The 16633-nt window shown below is 41.2% G+C and overlaps 3 protein-coding genes across 5 annotated transcripts; 2 read left to right on the top strand and 1 right to left on the bottom strand.

Annotated features, from left to right (window-relative positions):
• The first annotated feature begins 709 nt into the window (after positions 1–709).
• On the top strand, positions 710–7420 carry si:ch211-286b5.4 (afadin- and alpha-actinin-binding protein). 3 transcript variants are annotated; one of them, XM_058641175.1, is made up of 13 exons: positions 710–2744; positions 2839–2890; positions 3035–3144; positions 3622–3690; positions 3788–3911; positions 4008–4086; positions 4179–4299; positions 4767–4920; positions 5013–5116; positions 5190–5351; positions 6618–6729; positions 6837–7005; positions 7248–7420. In XM_058641175.1, exons 1-13 carry the CDS (start codon positions 2742–2744, stop codon positions 7342–7344), a joined length of 1356 nt encoding a protein of 451 aa, XP_058497158.1. In that variant the 5' UTR covers positions 710–2741; the 3' UTR covers positions 7345–7420. The 3 variants fall into 3 exon arrangements, 1 of the variants encoding a protein (XP_058497158.1); XR_009241491.1 differs by having other exon boundaries at positions 3035–3156; positions 6618–7005; XR_009241492.1 differs by having other exon boundaries at positions 710–2890; positions 3035–3156; positions 6618–7005.
• A 2197-nt stretch (positions 7421–9617) lies between these two features.
• On the top strand, positions 9618–11774 carry nanos3 (nanos homolog 3). The gene has a single exon (XM_058640353.1). It carries the CDS (start codon positions 10135–10137, stop codon positions 10954–10956), a length of 822 nt encoding a protein of 273 aa, XP_058496336.1. The 5' UTR covers positions 9618–10134; the 3' UTR covers positions 10957–11774.
• A 71-nt stretch (positions 11775–11845) lies between these two features.
• Positions 11846–16632, bottom strand: LOC131466836 (uncharacterized). Its single transcript, XM_058640352.1, has 8 exons — positions 16536–16632; positions 16239–16272; positions 16005–16111; positions 15103–15923; positions 14033–14561; positions 13692–13825; positions 13380–13481; positions 11846–12100 (listed from the first exon to the last, which is right to left on the bottom strand). Exons 2-8 carry the CDS (start codon positions 16261–16263, stop codon positions 12022–12024), a joined length of 1797 nt encoding a protein of 598 aa, XP_058496335.1. The 5' UTR covers positions 16264–16272; positions 16536–16632; the 3' UTR covers positions 11846–12021.
• Position 16633: the final 1 nt, after the last annotated feature.

Below are 16633 nucleotides of genomic sequence, written 5' to 3'. Positions count from 1 at the left end.
AACACACCTTTTTGTTAATCAAACAATTGTATAATTGTTTCAGATGCAATTTAAATGAAATCAAATTATGTATTAATTACAGCTGTGCAAAACCAATGAATTAAATAATTACTTTACTAAATAGGAGATATTTGTTGAATATTATTTTTGATAAATAATAAAATTCCTCTATGTAGATTGTTAAAGGAATACTTCACAGATTTAGCTTTGTATTACTAGAATAGGGGTATTATTTTTGAAAAATTGTGCTTCCCAACCTCAGTTTCCCCTGAGTCGTAAACAGTGTCCGCCATCTTTGCTAACGCTAACAGGACCAAGTGTCACTGGTGGGCACGGAACAAAGAAAAGAATGAAGATGAAGATATATTATAACTCAGGGGAAACTGAGTTTGGGAAGCTTTTCACAAATACTACCCTTATTCTAGTAATACAAAGCTAAATGCAAATCAGTGAAGTATTCCTTTAACAAAATTTTAATGGTTTTAGCCACAATGGTGTTTTCCTGTCAGTGAGACAGACCGTTTCACAATTTGTTGTTTTTACTAGTGTATGAACCGTCTTTCACTGTCCTCCACAGAAAGAAACCTATGAAGGCTTTCTGCGCTTCTACGTGTTTCTGTGGATCCACCAGCTCTTCTTGGGATGATACAACATGGGAATGATGGATGACGGGGACAGAGGGATGGACGGGGGGGGGGGGGGGGGGGTTTGAGGGTTGGGGGCGGGGTCCATTGTGTTTGCCAGAACTAATGGTATCATAACTCGCATCTGTTACATTAAAGCAGGGCCAAACTCTACACGTTGGTATTGACACTAGCCTGACTAATGATTAAGCTGGTCTTGGTTTACCTAGTGCTTAACACGTCCAGTCTCCATTTACTGCAAGGCAGTCCATGTGACAGACCACTGAAAGTATAACTTCCTCCTGTATTCTGTGTGGTACAGGCAAATAATTAATTAACACTTATTAAACCAAGTGCAGAATATATATATACACACACACACACACAGTGGAGTGCAATTTTTCATTCACTTGAATTGGGGACAGTATCTTATCTTCACAAAACAAAAACACTGTGCATGTGGCCAACTAATGTACTGATCACTACTGAGCTAAAAATTATGGGTGTTTTATGCTACTCTTATATTTGTGTTGAATGTAAAGCTGTTACTACTATTCTGAGGTACAACAACATTGAGCAGACTTTTAATCCTTTCAGTGCAGGGCATGTGATTGTTGATTAACCATTCACCCCGCCCCTCTGTACATACTGAACAGCTTGTCAAAGGTTGCTTCTCTGTTCATGTCTTTTAATTTAAGAAAATAATAATAGAACACGTCAAGGCCTCACACTATTTGGACTGATAAACCGGTTCGCATATTTGTATTTAATGGATCGTGCTGCAGTGACTTGTTGCATTAACTTATTTCCAAGCTGAAATCTTGCTCCAATCAACCAAAATTGTTACTACTGTTGGTAATTCCTTTTTCTTAACATTGCTACTGTGGGCAGCCTTGTTTGATTAAATTACTTTTGAACACATTGAATGTGGTATGTGCTTTTTAAATATCAGTCCTTTTGTTGAAATTAACAATGTCAAGTTTCTTTTTCTTTTAAAAGCTACAGTGTGTAGGATTTAACGTCTTTTGTGAAATTGCATGTTGCAGCTGATTATCACTCACCTCACTCTTCCTACTCAAGCATGTAGTAGAACCTATGGTAGCCTGAAGTTATCTTCAAAACTCAAAATGGTGTGTTTTTTTTATATTCCATTTCTGCCAAATGGAAATGTATTCACCAAAATCTTCCACACTGTGCCTCTCTGGGTTCTTTGACTTCCAGAGAAATACGAATGTGCTGACTGGTTTCAGATTAAAATCTAAAGTGAATGTAGATGTAAATTGAGTGTGAAATGTTTCTCTCTGTAAGTCTGAAAAACAAACAAACTGTAATACAACAGAGATCTTAGACAACACTGCTACAATAAATGTTAACTGGTTGACCTCTAAACATGAAATGGCTTAATTAATGTGGTTTGTTGATCTACAATGGGCTTTTAAGTGATGATAGATAGCAGTTTGGGGCTCCCACTTGACTCTGGAAGTCACAATGTGGGAACATAGCTTAAGTGGAAGAGAATACATGAATATTTCTTGTCCCTTGACTTAAAAGCCATCAGTTATGGATGATTAGCCGACTCACAAGAAGAATATGCAAACAACATCGCTTTATGTCTCAATGTGAACATAGTATGAATTGTATGCCTGTCAAAGGAGCCTGTGTCACTTCACTGATGTGTCATATAACACATTACTCCCATTAGTGTCTTTAAATTAAACTAATATATTAGTTTAAAGAAACTACAATTTGTTTTGAGCTTGCTTAATTTCTTCTTTTGAAATTGGATGTGGTTTTACACACCACAGAAGTGTTTTTTGTATGCTGATCTAAAAATAAAATCCCCTTAACTCTCTTTGGGGATTATTAGGTCTGCCCCTCCCATCATGCATATGTTTTGTTATGAAACAACCCAATATAATTATAATCGAAAACCCCTTAGTTTGGTTGGAAGCAGATCAACTGTACCATTTCAAACCATGTGATGCTTCCATCTTCTAAGCTGTTGTCTGTGGTAATTAGTGGAAGTGCCATCACCTGGCAGTGAAAGAGGAAGAACCTGTCTGAGGAAGGGAAGATAAGGTCGTACAAACATCCCTGTGAACTGATCCTTTGTTACTAATGGTGAGTGAGGTTTGCCATTTTAATTATTGAAGCAAAACATTAGCACAGAAAAGAAGCTCGGTAAACTATATCCCTTTGTCCCAACTGCATCCAGATGGCTTCTAGGTTTGGCCTGAGTAGAGTTGGGAGACACCAGGAGTATTCAGGTACATACCAATTAAACTAAACTGCACAAAACCCTGCAGACATTGATACTGGAAATAAAAGCATCCTTTTTTAGTCACATCTGGCACTTCACTCTATGACCATTTCTTTTTATTGTTTGTTTCTGCTTCTCTCCTTTCCTACAGACTCCTCTCGGCTCAGGGATCCCAGCCCCAATCCTCTGAATGAGGTCTCTCACAGTGCCTCCTGGTGGGCTGACCGGGAGGAGCACAGGGAGCAGGAAGACTTACTCAGAGTGAGTTCAAAAGTGGGTAAACACTCACTGGCCACCTGTTCAACTGCCGTGTTGACAAAATGTCTGTTTAGCCAATGGCATGGCAGCCACTTAATGCATTTACTCTTGCAGACGTGGTCAAGACGACAAAGCTTCAGAATGGGGTTATTGTCTTAGTATTTCAGAAACTGCTGGTTTTCTTGGATGTCAACAAACAATTATCTGTAGGGTTTAAAACATCCATTGAGCATCACTTCTCTGAGTGAAGATACCTTGTTGATGCTACAGATCAGCGGAGAATGACCAGAATTATTTGAAATGAAAGAAAGGACACTGTCAAACCTTGACTGGTTGGCTACCTTGGCTACACTGGGTGCATCTCCTGACACTTTATTAATTGTCCTGTGTACCTAATGCAGTGGTCAGTGAGAAGACAAGTGACTAATGCTGCTAATTTATAGGATGAGGATTTTTTTTTTTTTTTTACTGATTTTGTAGGAGCAACTGCAAGAGATGGACGAGCACGTGGCCAGACTCCAGGACATGCTGAGGTGTGAGCGAAACAAAGTAATAAAAGAATACATGAGTACCTGACCACCTTTTTATAATAATAACACTCCCCATGCGCACACACACACAAACTCATATTCTGTCTGCTTGCTAGTGCAACCATCTGCAGCTGCGTGGTAACCAGCTGCAGGCAGAGCTGAGGCGTCGAGAGCAACACAGCAACAGACTGAAGGAGCGACTGTCTCAGTTCACAGTCAGACACAAGGAGAAAGGAGCCTGTGAGACGCACTCATCCACACAATAGACAATACAGCAGTTTGTTTATTTATAGTCAGACTCCACTCAAATCTACCATCCTGCATTTTTCTGCCCAGCCATAGAGGTGCTGAACTGTCCACCTGCAGGCCGAGGCAAAAGAGAGCAGCCCGTCAAGTCAATCAAGTCTGCTGCAAAGTAATTTGGATGTAATTGTTGTGCAAAATCTGATCTTTGCTTTCCTCTCTATCCATTTCCGATCATCTCCGCTTGCTTTCCCATCCTTGCAGACGTGAAGAAGCAGCACTACGTGTGATGCTGGAGCGCAGAGAAGCAGAGCTCAGAGAGGCGATGAAGCTGCGTCACAGCCTCACCACTTTGCTTCATGCACTACGAGTCAACATGGAACAGGTAAGGAAAAGAAGAGACTTTATAACTTTTTTTTTTTTTACTAATTTAGCATCATAAATACATTTTTATTGTGAATAGCGTTCCATGGATACTTTTGTTTTGAAATTCTTAGAAATATCTATCTATTGCGATATCATCATGGAATATTGTGATATCATTTTGAGCTCATCTTGGCAACCCCAAATAAATAGTTTTTTCTCTTGACTGGCCCCTACTGGCCAGATTAGATGCTCTGTGGCCCCAATGGAGTTTAAAAGCCCTGGCTTAGAGGTTTAAATTTTCACAAGTTCACATCTAGATGTTTAAGTTTCTCTCAAAGTTCACTCATAAATACATGACTGTATGAAGTTTCTAAAATGCTCAGAAAAACAGAAAACAGTTTTCACAAGAACTTGAATCAAGTCCAAACATATTGCATCAAATCACAGCAAACCTTATCTGAAAGCATGTTAAATTTCATATAACAGACCCTTTCGGACTCTGTGGATAAGCAGGATGAGGCACCAAATGACGACAAATCCTTGTATGAAGCTGAGATGGTGCTTGGTGACCATGTGACAGGAGGAGTGGTTCAGAGTTGGAGGACGTTGCAAAGGAGACTGGGAGACCTCATGTCTGATGGTAACCCCACCCCGATCTTTCTGCCAAAGCCAATGATTGATATATTCAAGTCCAAGTGATTTAAGTCAATATGTGGTTCCTCTTGAATGTAGGTCACACTGGTGTTGGTACTGACCATGATAAACTCTTGGCTCAGCTAGAGACTGAGCTAAGAGAGAGTCAACAGCTTGTCAGATTACAACAGCAACTGCTGCAGGTATAATTCATTGTTGTGCACCAACACACTTGCCTGCATGCATGTTAGTTGATCTTCTGGTTCCTGTCTGTAGGGGAGCATTGCCTCACCTGTCCCATCTGAACTGGCTGATTCATACTTTTTGGAAGAGTGGGAACGTCTTCAGATGCGGTGGGCAGAGTTAAATCATCAGAGGAGAACCTTTGAAAGGGAGAGGCAGTCCTTCACAGATGCTGCCATCCGACTGAGCCGTGAGGTGAGAACGCGGTGAAGCAGAGGCTGCTGTCGAAGACTGCTTGGATTATTTTGTCACAGACTTGGAGGTCCCTGCTGATAAGAAAATATAGTGGCAGGTTGAGGAAGGATTACATCAGAGGTCAGGCTGGGGATTGTAACAGCTGTTGTGAGTGGAACTGTGTGCAGTGATTAATCACAGACTGATCCTTGAGGTTATTTGCAAAATATGTCAAACTGTGGCAGTTGGCATTTAAAACAAATGCTGGACTCCAGATTCAAATTATTGGACGTTGTTGCCACCTCCTCCTAGACTTGAGACAGTGTCTGAAGTAACAAGGAGCTGCATTTCCACGGTGTTCAAGCACATCACCATGTACATTTTTGTGTGTTGGCAACAGGCGGAAATTGAAATTTGATCTGCTCCCAGAAGAGTCACAGCAGTGGAGAATTATCTCATGTTGCAACAATAGAATGAGAGAGTGGGTTAATGTTGGCTGAAAATCAATTGCTTACCTGTCCTTCACTCCGTCATCTTTTTTTTACGAGTATAAGGGCCACATTGAGAAAAAAATTCACATTATGTGAGAATAAAGTCTTAATTTATGAGAAATAAAACCGCTATGAATGGCCGTGTGATGCATCCACTGATAACCCTGCAGTCGATCAGTTCTAGCTATTTACCCCTCCACAAAAGCAGTGATTTTCTGTGGAAAAGATGCATTTTCTTGCATCTTCTTGCATAGCCCTGATACTTATGACAATGTGATGCTGATGTGCCAAAAGGTTTGTGAAACCTATTCTAAAGTACAATTCCACGAAATGCTCCACAGCCCCCATAAAAACTGTCCTCCTCTAAAACAACAGGATAGAATATTACAACTTTATTCCCGACAATATTATGACATTAAAGTCGTAAATTTACGACTTTATTCTTGTAAATTTACGACTTTAATCTAGTAAATTTACGACTTTAATCTTGTAAAATGTAAGACTTTATTCTCGAAAGTCTGTGAATTTGTTTTTTCTCAATGTGGCCCTAATACTCTGCCGTAGATTTCAAATGCCTGGCTGCTATCACTGGTCTCCTAGCAACAAATGCATCTCCACATTTTGCATCTCTCCTTGTTGAGATGTTTTTGAGAGGGGTAGCGAGGCCTTTTTAGTCTTCACTTTTCCATAATCTCTGCTGACACATGGTCATTCTATGACTAAATATATTTCCTACATAATGTACCTCTAATGTATAAGGATACATATTAAGTGAATGGTATTTTATTGTCTACAGCGCTGTGATTTTGAGCAGCAGAGGGCCCATCTCATGAAGCAGAAGTATTTGTGTGACTCACCTCTGTTTGGCAAAGGAGTGCCAAGCAGCAAGAGAAGAGAGAGTACTCTGAGTAAGTACTCATGTAAATAAAGGGTGAAATGGTAAGAAGTCAATGTTTTAATGCAGTGAAATGTTTGCACTACAAAAACCTTACAAGCATCGTGCATCTGACTCTAGATTTCACAGGTTTGGGCCCCAGCAGCATATCTAGCTGTCTTCCCATTACTCCATCGTCCTCAGGGTCAGGGTCAGCTATGCTTTCTGTATTACAAGAGGGGAGAGTTGGACTTCCAACTCCTAGCACTCCTGAGCTCTATGCTGCCCTCAATCTCTCACACAGCTGCAGGTCAGTCAAGACTCAAACTAATTTGAGGGTTTGTTTAGAAGTTTGTGTATGTATGTGTGTGTGTGTATATGTATATATATATATATATATATATATATATATATATATATATATATATATATATATATATATATATATATATATATATATACACACACATACACACATACACACACACACACACACACACACACACACACAAACACACAAACACCACCTCTGGCTCTCCTTTTCTCCCTTAGATCCAGAAAGGTTGATAAGCAGTCAGAGACATGGCACAGCAGTACAGAAGGGATAGAGGACCCACCACTGGCTTCACAATTGGACTGGTCATTTTAATATCATGTTAATCTGTTTAAAAAATCATATTGTACCTTATTTTCTCTATTTAAAATAAAGGCTAAATATATTTTTACTCCACTGCATTATTATTGTTTTCCATTCTGAGTTGGACTTAATTTGATTACAGTGAAATTGATTTTGTGTTGCTGTTTTGCTATTTCACTACAAATACATGTGCCTTCTGCTCTCAGTGGCTAACTATGACTGACTGCAGGATACAATATTTTATACTATGTAGTCACCGTTTTCTTACCTTTTTGTGTACAGCAGTGAAAAACAGTGCTGCATTACAACAGTAAAAACAAGGGCAAAAGAGTAATAGTAGTAATAATAAGTTAAGTGAAGTTAAAATTTTAGTGCATACACACACGCACGCCCTAAGGACTATTGAATCAAAATGCGGTGGTTTTTAAAGGTGGGGTAGAGTGGACTAAAAATGTGAGTTTTAGAGGTCCTCCTAGTTTCTGCAGAAAGAGCCTGTCTACTTCTCCCCTCAGTCTGCCTCTGCTCAGCCGAGCAGTTTCTGTCATGTGATTGGTCAGCTACTGAGAGCATTCCTACTCCACAATCCTAAAAACAGCGCTGGCAGCTCGCGGCTAAGGTTATAGCGTTGAGCAGCCTCGTCGCAGCTCCTTACATTTTGATCCAGAGTCACAAGAAACAGAAACAACTGAACCTCCTCCACTACAAGGCTGCAGCAGGATGTTTCACAGGTAATTATTTTTGAAATTTATTTTTGTGTATTTTCTCTATGCTTTTAGAATCCTGAACGGTGACGAGACACTTGTCTCTCCTGCTGCTCTCCTCTTCCCCCACCCCAACAGCTGTGTGTATGTGTGTGTGTGTGTGTGTGAGCTTTGGGCTGATGGTACCTATATATTACTGTAAAAAGGCTTTTTCATTATTCTAATTTCATTATCAGATTTGTTTTCTTACTGTGAGAAAAGTAATTTAATTTGGCTCTACGAGGAAATAACAAATAAAAAACTTGAATCTATGAAACGGAACTTTGTGCATAACGTTCTCGCTGTCCCTTCTGATGTAACTGCGAATCATTGCACACAGGTGAGAAACATCTGCTGCACAGAAGTACTGAAAAAGTATCTAACATTTTGCCCACAAGTAGTAAGTGGACGGCACAATGGCACAGGTGTCGCAAGTTTTGAGGGAGCGTGCAATTTGAATGCTTGGAATGTTCATTTCTCTACCATAAGCTGTCTTCAAAGGTGTTTCGGAAAATTTGGCAATACTTCCAACCGGCCTCACAACCGCAGACCTCGTGTAAACACATCAGCCCAGGACCTCCCCATCCAGCATGTTCACCTCCAAGAATGTCGGCGACCAGCTACCCGGACTGCTGCTGCAACAATCAGTTTGCATAACCAAAGAATTTCTGCACAGACTGTCAGAAACCGTCTCAGGGAAGCTCATCTGCATGCTTGTAGTCCTCATCGGGGTTTCGACCCGACTGCAGTTTGACGTCGTAACTGACTTGAGTGGGCAAATGCTCACAATCAATGGCGTCTGGCGCGTTGGAGGTGTTCACTTTACGCATGAATCCCGGTTTTCACTGTTCAGGGCAGATGGCAGACAGCGTGTGTGGGTGAGTGGTTTGCTGATGGCAACGTTATGGCTCGAGTGGCCCATGGTGGCGATGGGGTAATGGTATGGACAATGAACACAGGTGCATTTTATTGATGGCATTTTGAATGCACAGAGATACCGTGACGAGATCCTGAGGCCCATTGTTGTGCTATTCATCCACGACCATCACCTCATGTTGCAGCATGATAATGCACGGCCCCATGTTGCAAGGATCTGTGCTCAATTCCTGGAAGCTGAAAACATCCGAGTTCTTGCACGGCCAGCATACTCACCGGACATGTCACCCATTAAGCATGTTAGGGGTGCTCTGGATCGGCGTATACGACAGCGTGTTCCAGTTCCTGCCAATATCCATTGAAGAGGAGTGGACCAACATTCCACATGCCACAATCAACAACCTGATCTACTCCACTGGTGTTGCGTTCATATTTTTGTTAAGTGTATAAACAATATGATATTCAAACTTTTGACGGCTGTCTTTAATAACTACATAACTCAATACTTCTACTTTCAGTACTTGAGTAGTAAATTATAAAATAAACTGCTTGCAATACTTGAGTACAAAAAAATGTGGAATACTTTAGTACTTCCACTTGAGTGAGGTGCTTAAAATAATGTTTTTTTTTAACTTCCTGAAAAGTTTTGTTTGAAAATATTGACACAAATCTAATTCCACATACCTTTGGTGGAGAAACATCAAAGGTTACCGAATTGACAGTTGGTGAAGCAATTTCTGTTTTTATTCTTTGGCGTTGATCTCTGCGGTGCTTTGGTGTAGAGTGTTTTGATTGTGTAGCACGTGACTAAGTGATGTGTGTGCACTTCTCATGTCTCTTTAGTGTATTGTTGTGCTGGACGCTGTCAATATTTGAACACTTACCTGCTTTTAAAGTAATGTTTTAAACAGTTGGATACAATAATTAGGTGGCGACAACTTTGAACAAGCGGTAGCTGTGCACGCGGAGGTTAAACGTAATTGACTCCTGTGATTGGCTGCAGGCGCACTGAGGAGGGTGTCCGTCGTCAGTCACCATTTGTACTTAATTACCAATCAAAGCGTTGTTACGCGCACCCGGCGCCGTCTGTCTGCCGTCCTTTACGCCGTTATTACAACAGCTCGACTGCCTTGCTGAGGGTGAGACTCGTAGACAAGACGGAAAAGAAAGAGCTAGAGTGAACGGCATGGTTTGGGATCTTCTTCATCACCTGCCGCGCGCCATGGAATCGGACAGCAAAAGTTTCCAGCCCTGGAGAGACTACATGGGACTATCCGACATCATCAGAGAGATCATGTCTGGGAACAACGCACCTGAACCCTCAACACCAGCACCCTCTGCCCTGCACTCAAACACGGATGATGTGTTTAAGACTGAGGTGTCTGTGCGCCTTGACGCAGTTGACCAAAGTGTTGTGGGAGCGGAGTGTGCGACCGGTCTCCTCCATGAATCACCACCTCCTGGCTCCTCTGCTCCTCGGCGCCTGTCTGGTGGTTTGAGGTTCGCGCCGAACTTCAGTCGTGCTGATTCAACAGGTGTGGATTATAAACAAGGGCATGAAGCCGCGGGCTCCCGGGCTCTCCTCCATGAGTCACTACATCCTGGCTTCTTTGCTCCTCAGCGCCTGCCCGATGGTATGAGGCTCGCACCTAACTTCAGTCGTGCTGATTCAACAGATGTGGATTATAAACAAGGGCCTAAAGCCACGGGCTCCCGGGCCCCCAAAGACCGCATCAAGACGAGTCGTTTCAAACCACCGGAGCCCCCGGGGTTACCAGCGCTTCCTCCTGAGCGCATGTTCTGCAGCTTCTGCAAGCACAACGGAGAGTCTGAGTTGGTGTACGGATCCCACTGGCTGAAGAACCAGGCTGGAGATGTCTTGTGTCCCTATCTGCGACAATACGTGTGTCCTCTCTGTGGAGCCACGGGGGCCAAAGTTCACACCAAGCGCTTCTGTCCAAAGGTGGACAGCGCGTACAGCTCCGTGTACGCCAAGTCCAGACGCTGAGCCAACAGGTGGCGGGTAACAATAAGACACTGCACAGAGGGCAGAACCATTTTAAGTGATGTTTTCCTTTAGTGGCACTAGAGTGTGTGTGTGTGTGTGTGTGTTCTGTTTTTGCGTGTGTGTCTTGGTTTGGTTTTCTTTTGCATGCTTTGGCACGTGTTGCTGTGAGGCCCTCTGTAATGCTGGTTGTGGTTTGATTTGCAGCTGGTCCCTTTTTGTTGATGCAGTATACTTTGACTGCCTCTGTTTGGAGTTGTTGGATTTTGAGCCCGAGGAGATTGAGGAATTTCAGAGAACGACTGCCAGATATTTTGTTTGGGAGGAGAAAAGAGGAAAAAAAACAAATCCCACATCTCATAAGAAAATGTATGCATGTCTGTTTTTAAAACGTGGCCATGTGATGTCCAGTATAATTCCTGTCGATGCATTGAAGGATTTCAACACTAAATCATAACTTTATAAAAACCTACAGTCATCAGTAATAACTTCACTACCACGTGTACACATCATGTGACCATGTATGTCAGCATTTTAAATTTTTAATGTGAGTTCTTGTTCTGAGGTGTGCGTACTGTACATGCCTGTTTGAGGCATGCTATTTTATTTTGAATATTGTGCATGTGGCTTTTCAAAGAAAAAAAGCCGTTTCAGCTCTTTTCGATTTGTCAAATTTCTGTGAATATGTTTGTCTGTCAAAAGAAAGTTATACATGTCTGATGTGACTAAACATTCTGTGTTTGTATCCCTTTTCATTTATGTCTCCATTATTTTAAATATCTATGGCAACATTTAAACCGACCATGAAGGTAGCTCTGCCTCTGGACAAAATCCCTAACATCGTACAACATTCATGTAAAAATACTCAGGTTACTGACTTGAACAATGGCAGGCTTTATTTGGGGAGAACCAGAACACTGAATGCATTAAACTAAACATTACAGCTGTCAGTGATAAATGAAAATAGAATGATAGCGAAATATTTAAGGTCTGCGTCAGGACACTCGTTCCTTTATAACCCATGAACTGTAGGGGGTAAGGCTAAGTTTGTGTACCTTGTTGAAATTCTCAGCCTAAAGAGCTTCTTGAAGTTTTATTGCCACGTCGTAGGTTCTCCAGCTCCCTGTGTGTGGCCATGACCTTGTGACTAGATGTCAAAAGAGAACAATATCAGTTAATACACTAAACTAAGTGCTGAACTATACTATTTTTAGAGTTAGTCATTTTTTTACACACACACACTAATAAGTGATAGTGAATTTGACCTCTACATTTCACGCATCCCTTTTACACACCAATAGTGAACACACACAAGCAGTCGGGTGCAGGAGCAGTGGGTAGCACTTATCTGTGCCTGGGGAGAAATGAGGAATTGGGTGCCGCCTTGCTCGATTGAAAAAGCACCGGTTATAAGCCCGATTTAAAGTTTCTTTGAAGGATGCAGGCATCGATCCCTCGCTACCATTTGAGCTAATCCCCTGTCAAATTTAGTAAGCCCTGGATTCTGTACCAGATATGAAGTGATCATTACATAAGGGTACTCTGTTGCCTGTGGATTCCCATTGCCCTGTGTTCTGTGTTTCCTTTGAGTGCGTCTCTGACGATCTTTGGCATCTGGTAGAATGCTGTATATTTTTTTCCTGTGCCCGACTGTTTTGGCATCACAGGGCACGGGACAGCTTATCCACCATCTTCATTTTATGAATACAGCTGGTGGGTTACATATGTCTGAAATGTGTATGAAAAGTGTGTCTTCCTGCCAAAACTGTGATGTTTTGTTGCATGATGCGATGGTACATCTTAGTACATCTTAATACCAAGTGGTCTCACAACTATAACGTTTTCTGATGTTGTTGGCGTGCAGTTTGAAAAAGCAGTCACGTTTAGATGCAAGACGATCGCAGTAATGAATGTGACCCGTCAAATCTGATTTGTAGGGAATCCGATTGGAACAACGTAGTTGGTAATCTGAACGTAGCAAGTGGAGGATAACTAAGTGACAGAGAGGGAAGCTACAATCCAAAATGAAACAAAATCCTCAAAAGTCAATTATTAAAAGAAGAATACACCATGAATTGTTTCCCCATATTAATATTTAGAGGTACAGAAGATTCATCGTTATGGTATTTTAACCTGACGTGACATTCTTTAAATTTGTAACTGTGTTAATATAACTTGCAGGGCAATAAGCCTGACAGGGTGCAATGTTCCTTTAGAGGCCTTGCCAGAGGTGCCGAGTAGTCTACAGTTGAAAGAGCTGATTGCACACACCAGCCAATTAGAGCACAGAGATGGCCATTAAGAGGATAAAACTAACCAATGGTGTTCAAAGTCAAAGGTTCAACTGAGAATAGAGAAGAGCAGGAATTGGAAGCAAAGACACAACATATACATAAAATGGAAAAGGAAAAGATTCAGCCACCCACTTTAGAGAGGAGAGTTCTCGGATTAGCCCACAGATCAGGTCTGTAGCATCTTTGAAGTCTGCAGAGTCAGGGGTTTTCTTACTCTCCATTACGTCCTCCTCACTGGATGGAGCAGAGTAAAAAGAGATGAATGCATAAGAACAAAATTCCATATTTTTCATAGTTTTAGTCAATATTTTAAGAAGAACAACAACAATGATGTTCTATGCCACAAGTTGTCCTCAAATGTTAAACAAATGTTTATCTGAATTCAGTGTATGCAAGTTAGAAGTTCTGTTTCTGAGATTAAAGGCTTATTTACAGCTTCCTCACGTTAGAATAATTGTGTTGAGCTGTGAGTCCGACACGTCATCTAAGCATCCAGATCCAAACAGGTCAGAGGTGTCTCTCTTCTCAGTGTGCACCGTGTTTACAGTCGGTCGCCTGGGTGCCTCTTCGGGACAACACTGTGGTCAACAAAAAATAAATCAACATTTTCTGTGAAACTACCAAACTACTTGATTTGTGTCATCAGTAGGTCAAAACTCAAAGATACTCAGCTTCTGCTCATCTGAATCAGAAAAGGTGAGGCTTAAAGCGTACAGGTTACAGTTGAGATCAATTAATATGTATTGTATATACATTTGATATAAGGCTCAGATGCTGCCACTCACAATGTCTTTCCTTTCGGTGCCAGTAGGAGTCACTGCAGCTTCACATAGCTCAACAGAGCCACCGTTAACCCCACCTGCATGGGTGACTGTGAAAGAAGTTCCCTGTGCTTCTGTTTCATCCTTTTCCTCCGACTCATCTCGTGTTTGGTTCACTCTGTGCACCAACAGAGAGACACTCTCACTGTCCTCCATCTTCCCAGATTCCTCATTTTGAGTTGGATTAGTGTAAAAACTGATGGCAGCGCTACAGTCTGCATTTGTGAACTTCTCTTCTTCGTCTTTCCTCTGTTTCTCAGGTGTTTTGGTCATACTCTCAGTTGTACTTTGCCAGATTTCCAGTTGATCTCGATTCACCAGATTCTCCACCACTTCGTCCTGAGCAGGTGACTCTGACTTTGCCTCATCGGGTTGTTCTGGACCAGGCTTGGTACCTCCTTCAGCCTCACAGCTCTTTCCCTCTGAGCCTGGGTAACACACATCACTGCTTCCATCTGAGGTTGTCACAGTGTTGTGGACTTCAGTCTCTGCCCTGTGTATAAAAACAATGTTATGGGCAAAAAAATAAATATTGTAATATAGTGTATTTTTCTTTTTTCAATAATTACAATTAAATTTAAACATACATTGTTAACAAAGTAATGAGTACAGATGATGACTTACCATGGGCTAAGAGAGGTTTGCAAGGAACAAATTATCAATCACCTTATTTTTTATAATTTCCAATAAAACCTGACGTGTAAAGCACTTTGAGTGGTCAACAAGCTGCCCCATTAACATTAAAAAATGTTGATCGGTGTTCGTCAAACCTGGAAATAATGATGTTCTCAAATGTCTTGTTTTGTCCACAAACCAAAATGATTCACTTTTAATGATTTCTTTGTTAACCAGAGCAAATAAATGAACAAAATATTCACATTTAAGAAGTTTAAACGATCAGAAATCTTGTTTCATTCATGAAATAAGCTTCAAACTGATTAATCGATTATCAAAATAGTTGTGAATTAATTTAGTAATCGATTATTAATCGATGAATTGTTTCAGCTCTAGATTCCTCACAGTAGGATTCTTACCTGTCATTATTTCCACTGTGACTGGACTGAGAGTTGATCTCTGCCACACCCTGCTCTGTGACACAGTCTTTTGAAATGGGTGAAGTCGAGGGAGGAATGAAGACTGAAGATGTGAACTCTTCCTGAGCCACATCATCTGAGATGTTTTTAGAAATCTCCTTTTCTACGCTCTCTGCTCCACTCTGCCCAATTAAAAGCTTTCGTGTTTGTAAGAAATGACTCCGTTCCTTCTCTGTCAAACCACACATGCCCATCCTTCGCTTTTTTCTGGCTGGTAACCCCGCTGCTGTCTCCTTTGTGATTTCCTTGCCATCAGCCACGTAGGTGTTGCATGGCTCTTCTTTGGTTTCATAGTTTCTCTCCATATTACACTGCGAGTCTTCTGTTACACCCAGTTGCTCCACCAAAGTCATTGTAGAGGATCCATCGCCCTCTTCAGATACTGGCAAGAGGACTTTAAGTTGATTAGTGCATGTTTGGAATGGTGATCTGATATCTTCTTCCTGAGGTGATTCCTTCTTCATTCCACTCTTGCTGGTCTCATTATCAGTATGCACTCTGCAGCCCTCTAGGTCGGAAGCAATACTCACCCAAGTGGCAGTAGGGACGTCTTGTTCCTCAAAATCTTTAATTGTCACATGTTTTAAGGACTTACTTGTTTCTTCTGTATGTTTTTCTTCTGTTGATTCATTTTGTTTGGTGATACAAGACTGTACTTCTACCTGATCCTGTTTATTAGACATCAGGGGACATTCCCGTATAGGTGACTGGGGACACTGCAGTGGCATGGCAACCACTTTTGTAGTATTTTCTTTTGTATCCTGCCAGAAAATGGCTTGTCAATCATATTTCCTTGATACAGTGAGTGATGTGGGTTATTTGATTTCAGTCATATAAACTACCTGTCGATGGAGATAAGCCTGAACACCGTCAGTCTGGGGAATTTCTTCACTTGGACATTCCCTCTTCTTTGACTGGAGCAACCGAGTCTGGGGTGGAGCTAAGCCGTCTTAAAACAGAAAAAAGACTTTGATGGGGAATCATTGCAGCTGACTATCACTCAAAGTACACTTGTGCCAAATTGAATTGTGAAATTGAATTTGTTAAATTTGCAAAGCTATAGATGATCTATTTACCAGTTTTCTCTTTCTCTTTCGCCATTTCCTCTTCCTAAAGAACAGATAAAACGTTAATTTAATGAAGGGCAAAATGTAATATTAGCTTAAGGCTTATTATAATTCTTCCTTATTTCTTTTAACGTTAGCTAGCTAACATCAAAGAAAATACACACAGTTAAGTTAAACAGCAGATATATGTGGCTGCTGGGGCTATAAATAATTCATTAATACTGACTGAATTACTTTTCAGGAACTGTTGAATGAAATATCTTGGATGTGTAGTTTACCTGCGCACGTTACATAACTACAACCCACCTGAGCAGTCGATTTCGTTGACGTAACGCTTTGCGAAGGTTTACGTCAAGAATGAGCGTGTGTCGTCTAGCCGTAAAGTGGTAAGGTGCGTTGCCATT

The sequence above is a fragment of the Solea solea genome, chromosome 10 (genome assembly GCF_958295425.1).
Source record: "Solea solea chromosome 10, fSolSol10.1, whole genome shotgun sequence".
NCBI classification, from domain to species: Eukaryota; Metazoa; Chordata; class Actinopteri; order Pleuronectiformes; family Soleidae; genus Solea; species Solea solea.
Note: the sequence above shows the minus strand (reverse complement) of the source record. Positions and strands in the feature narration are given on the sequence as shown.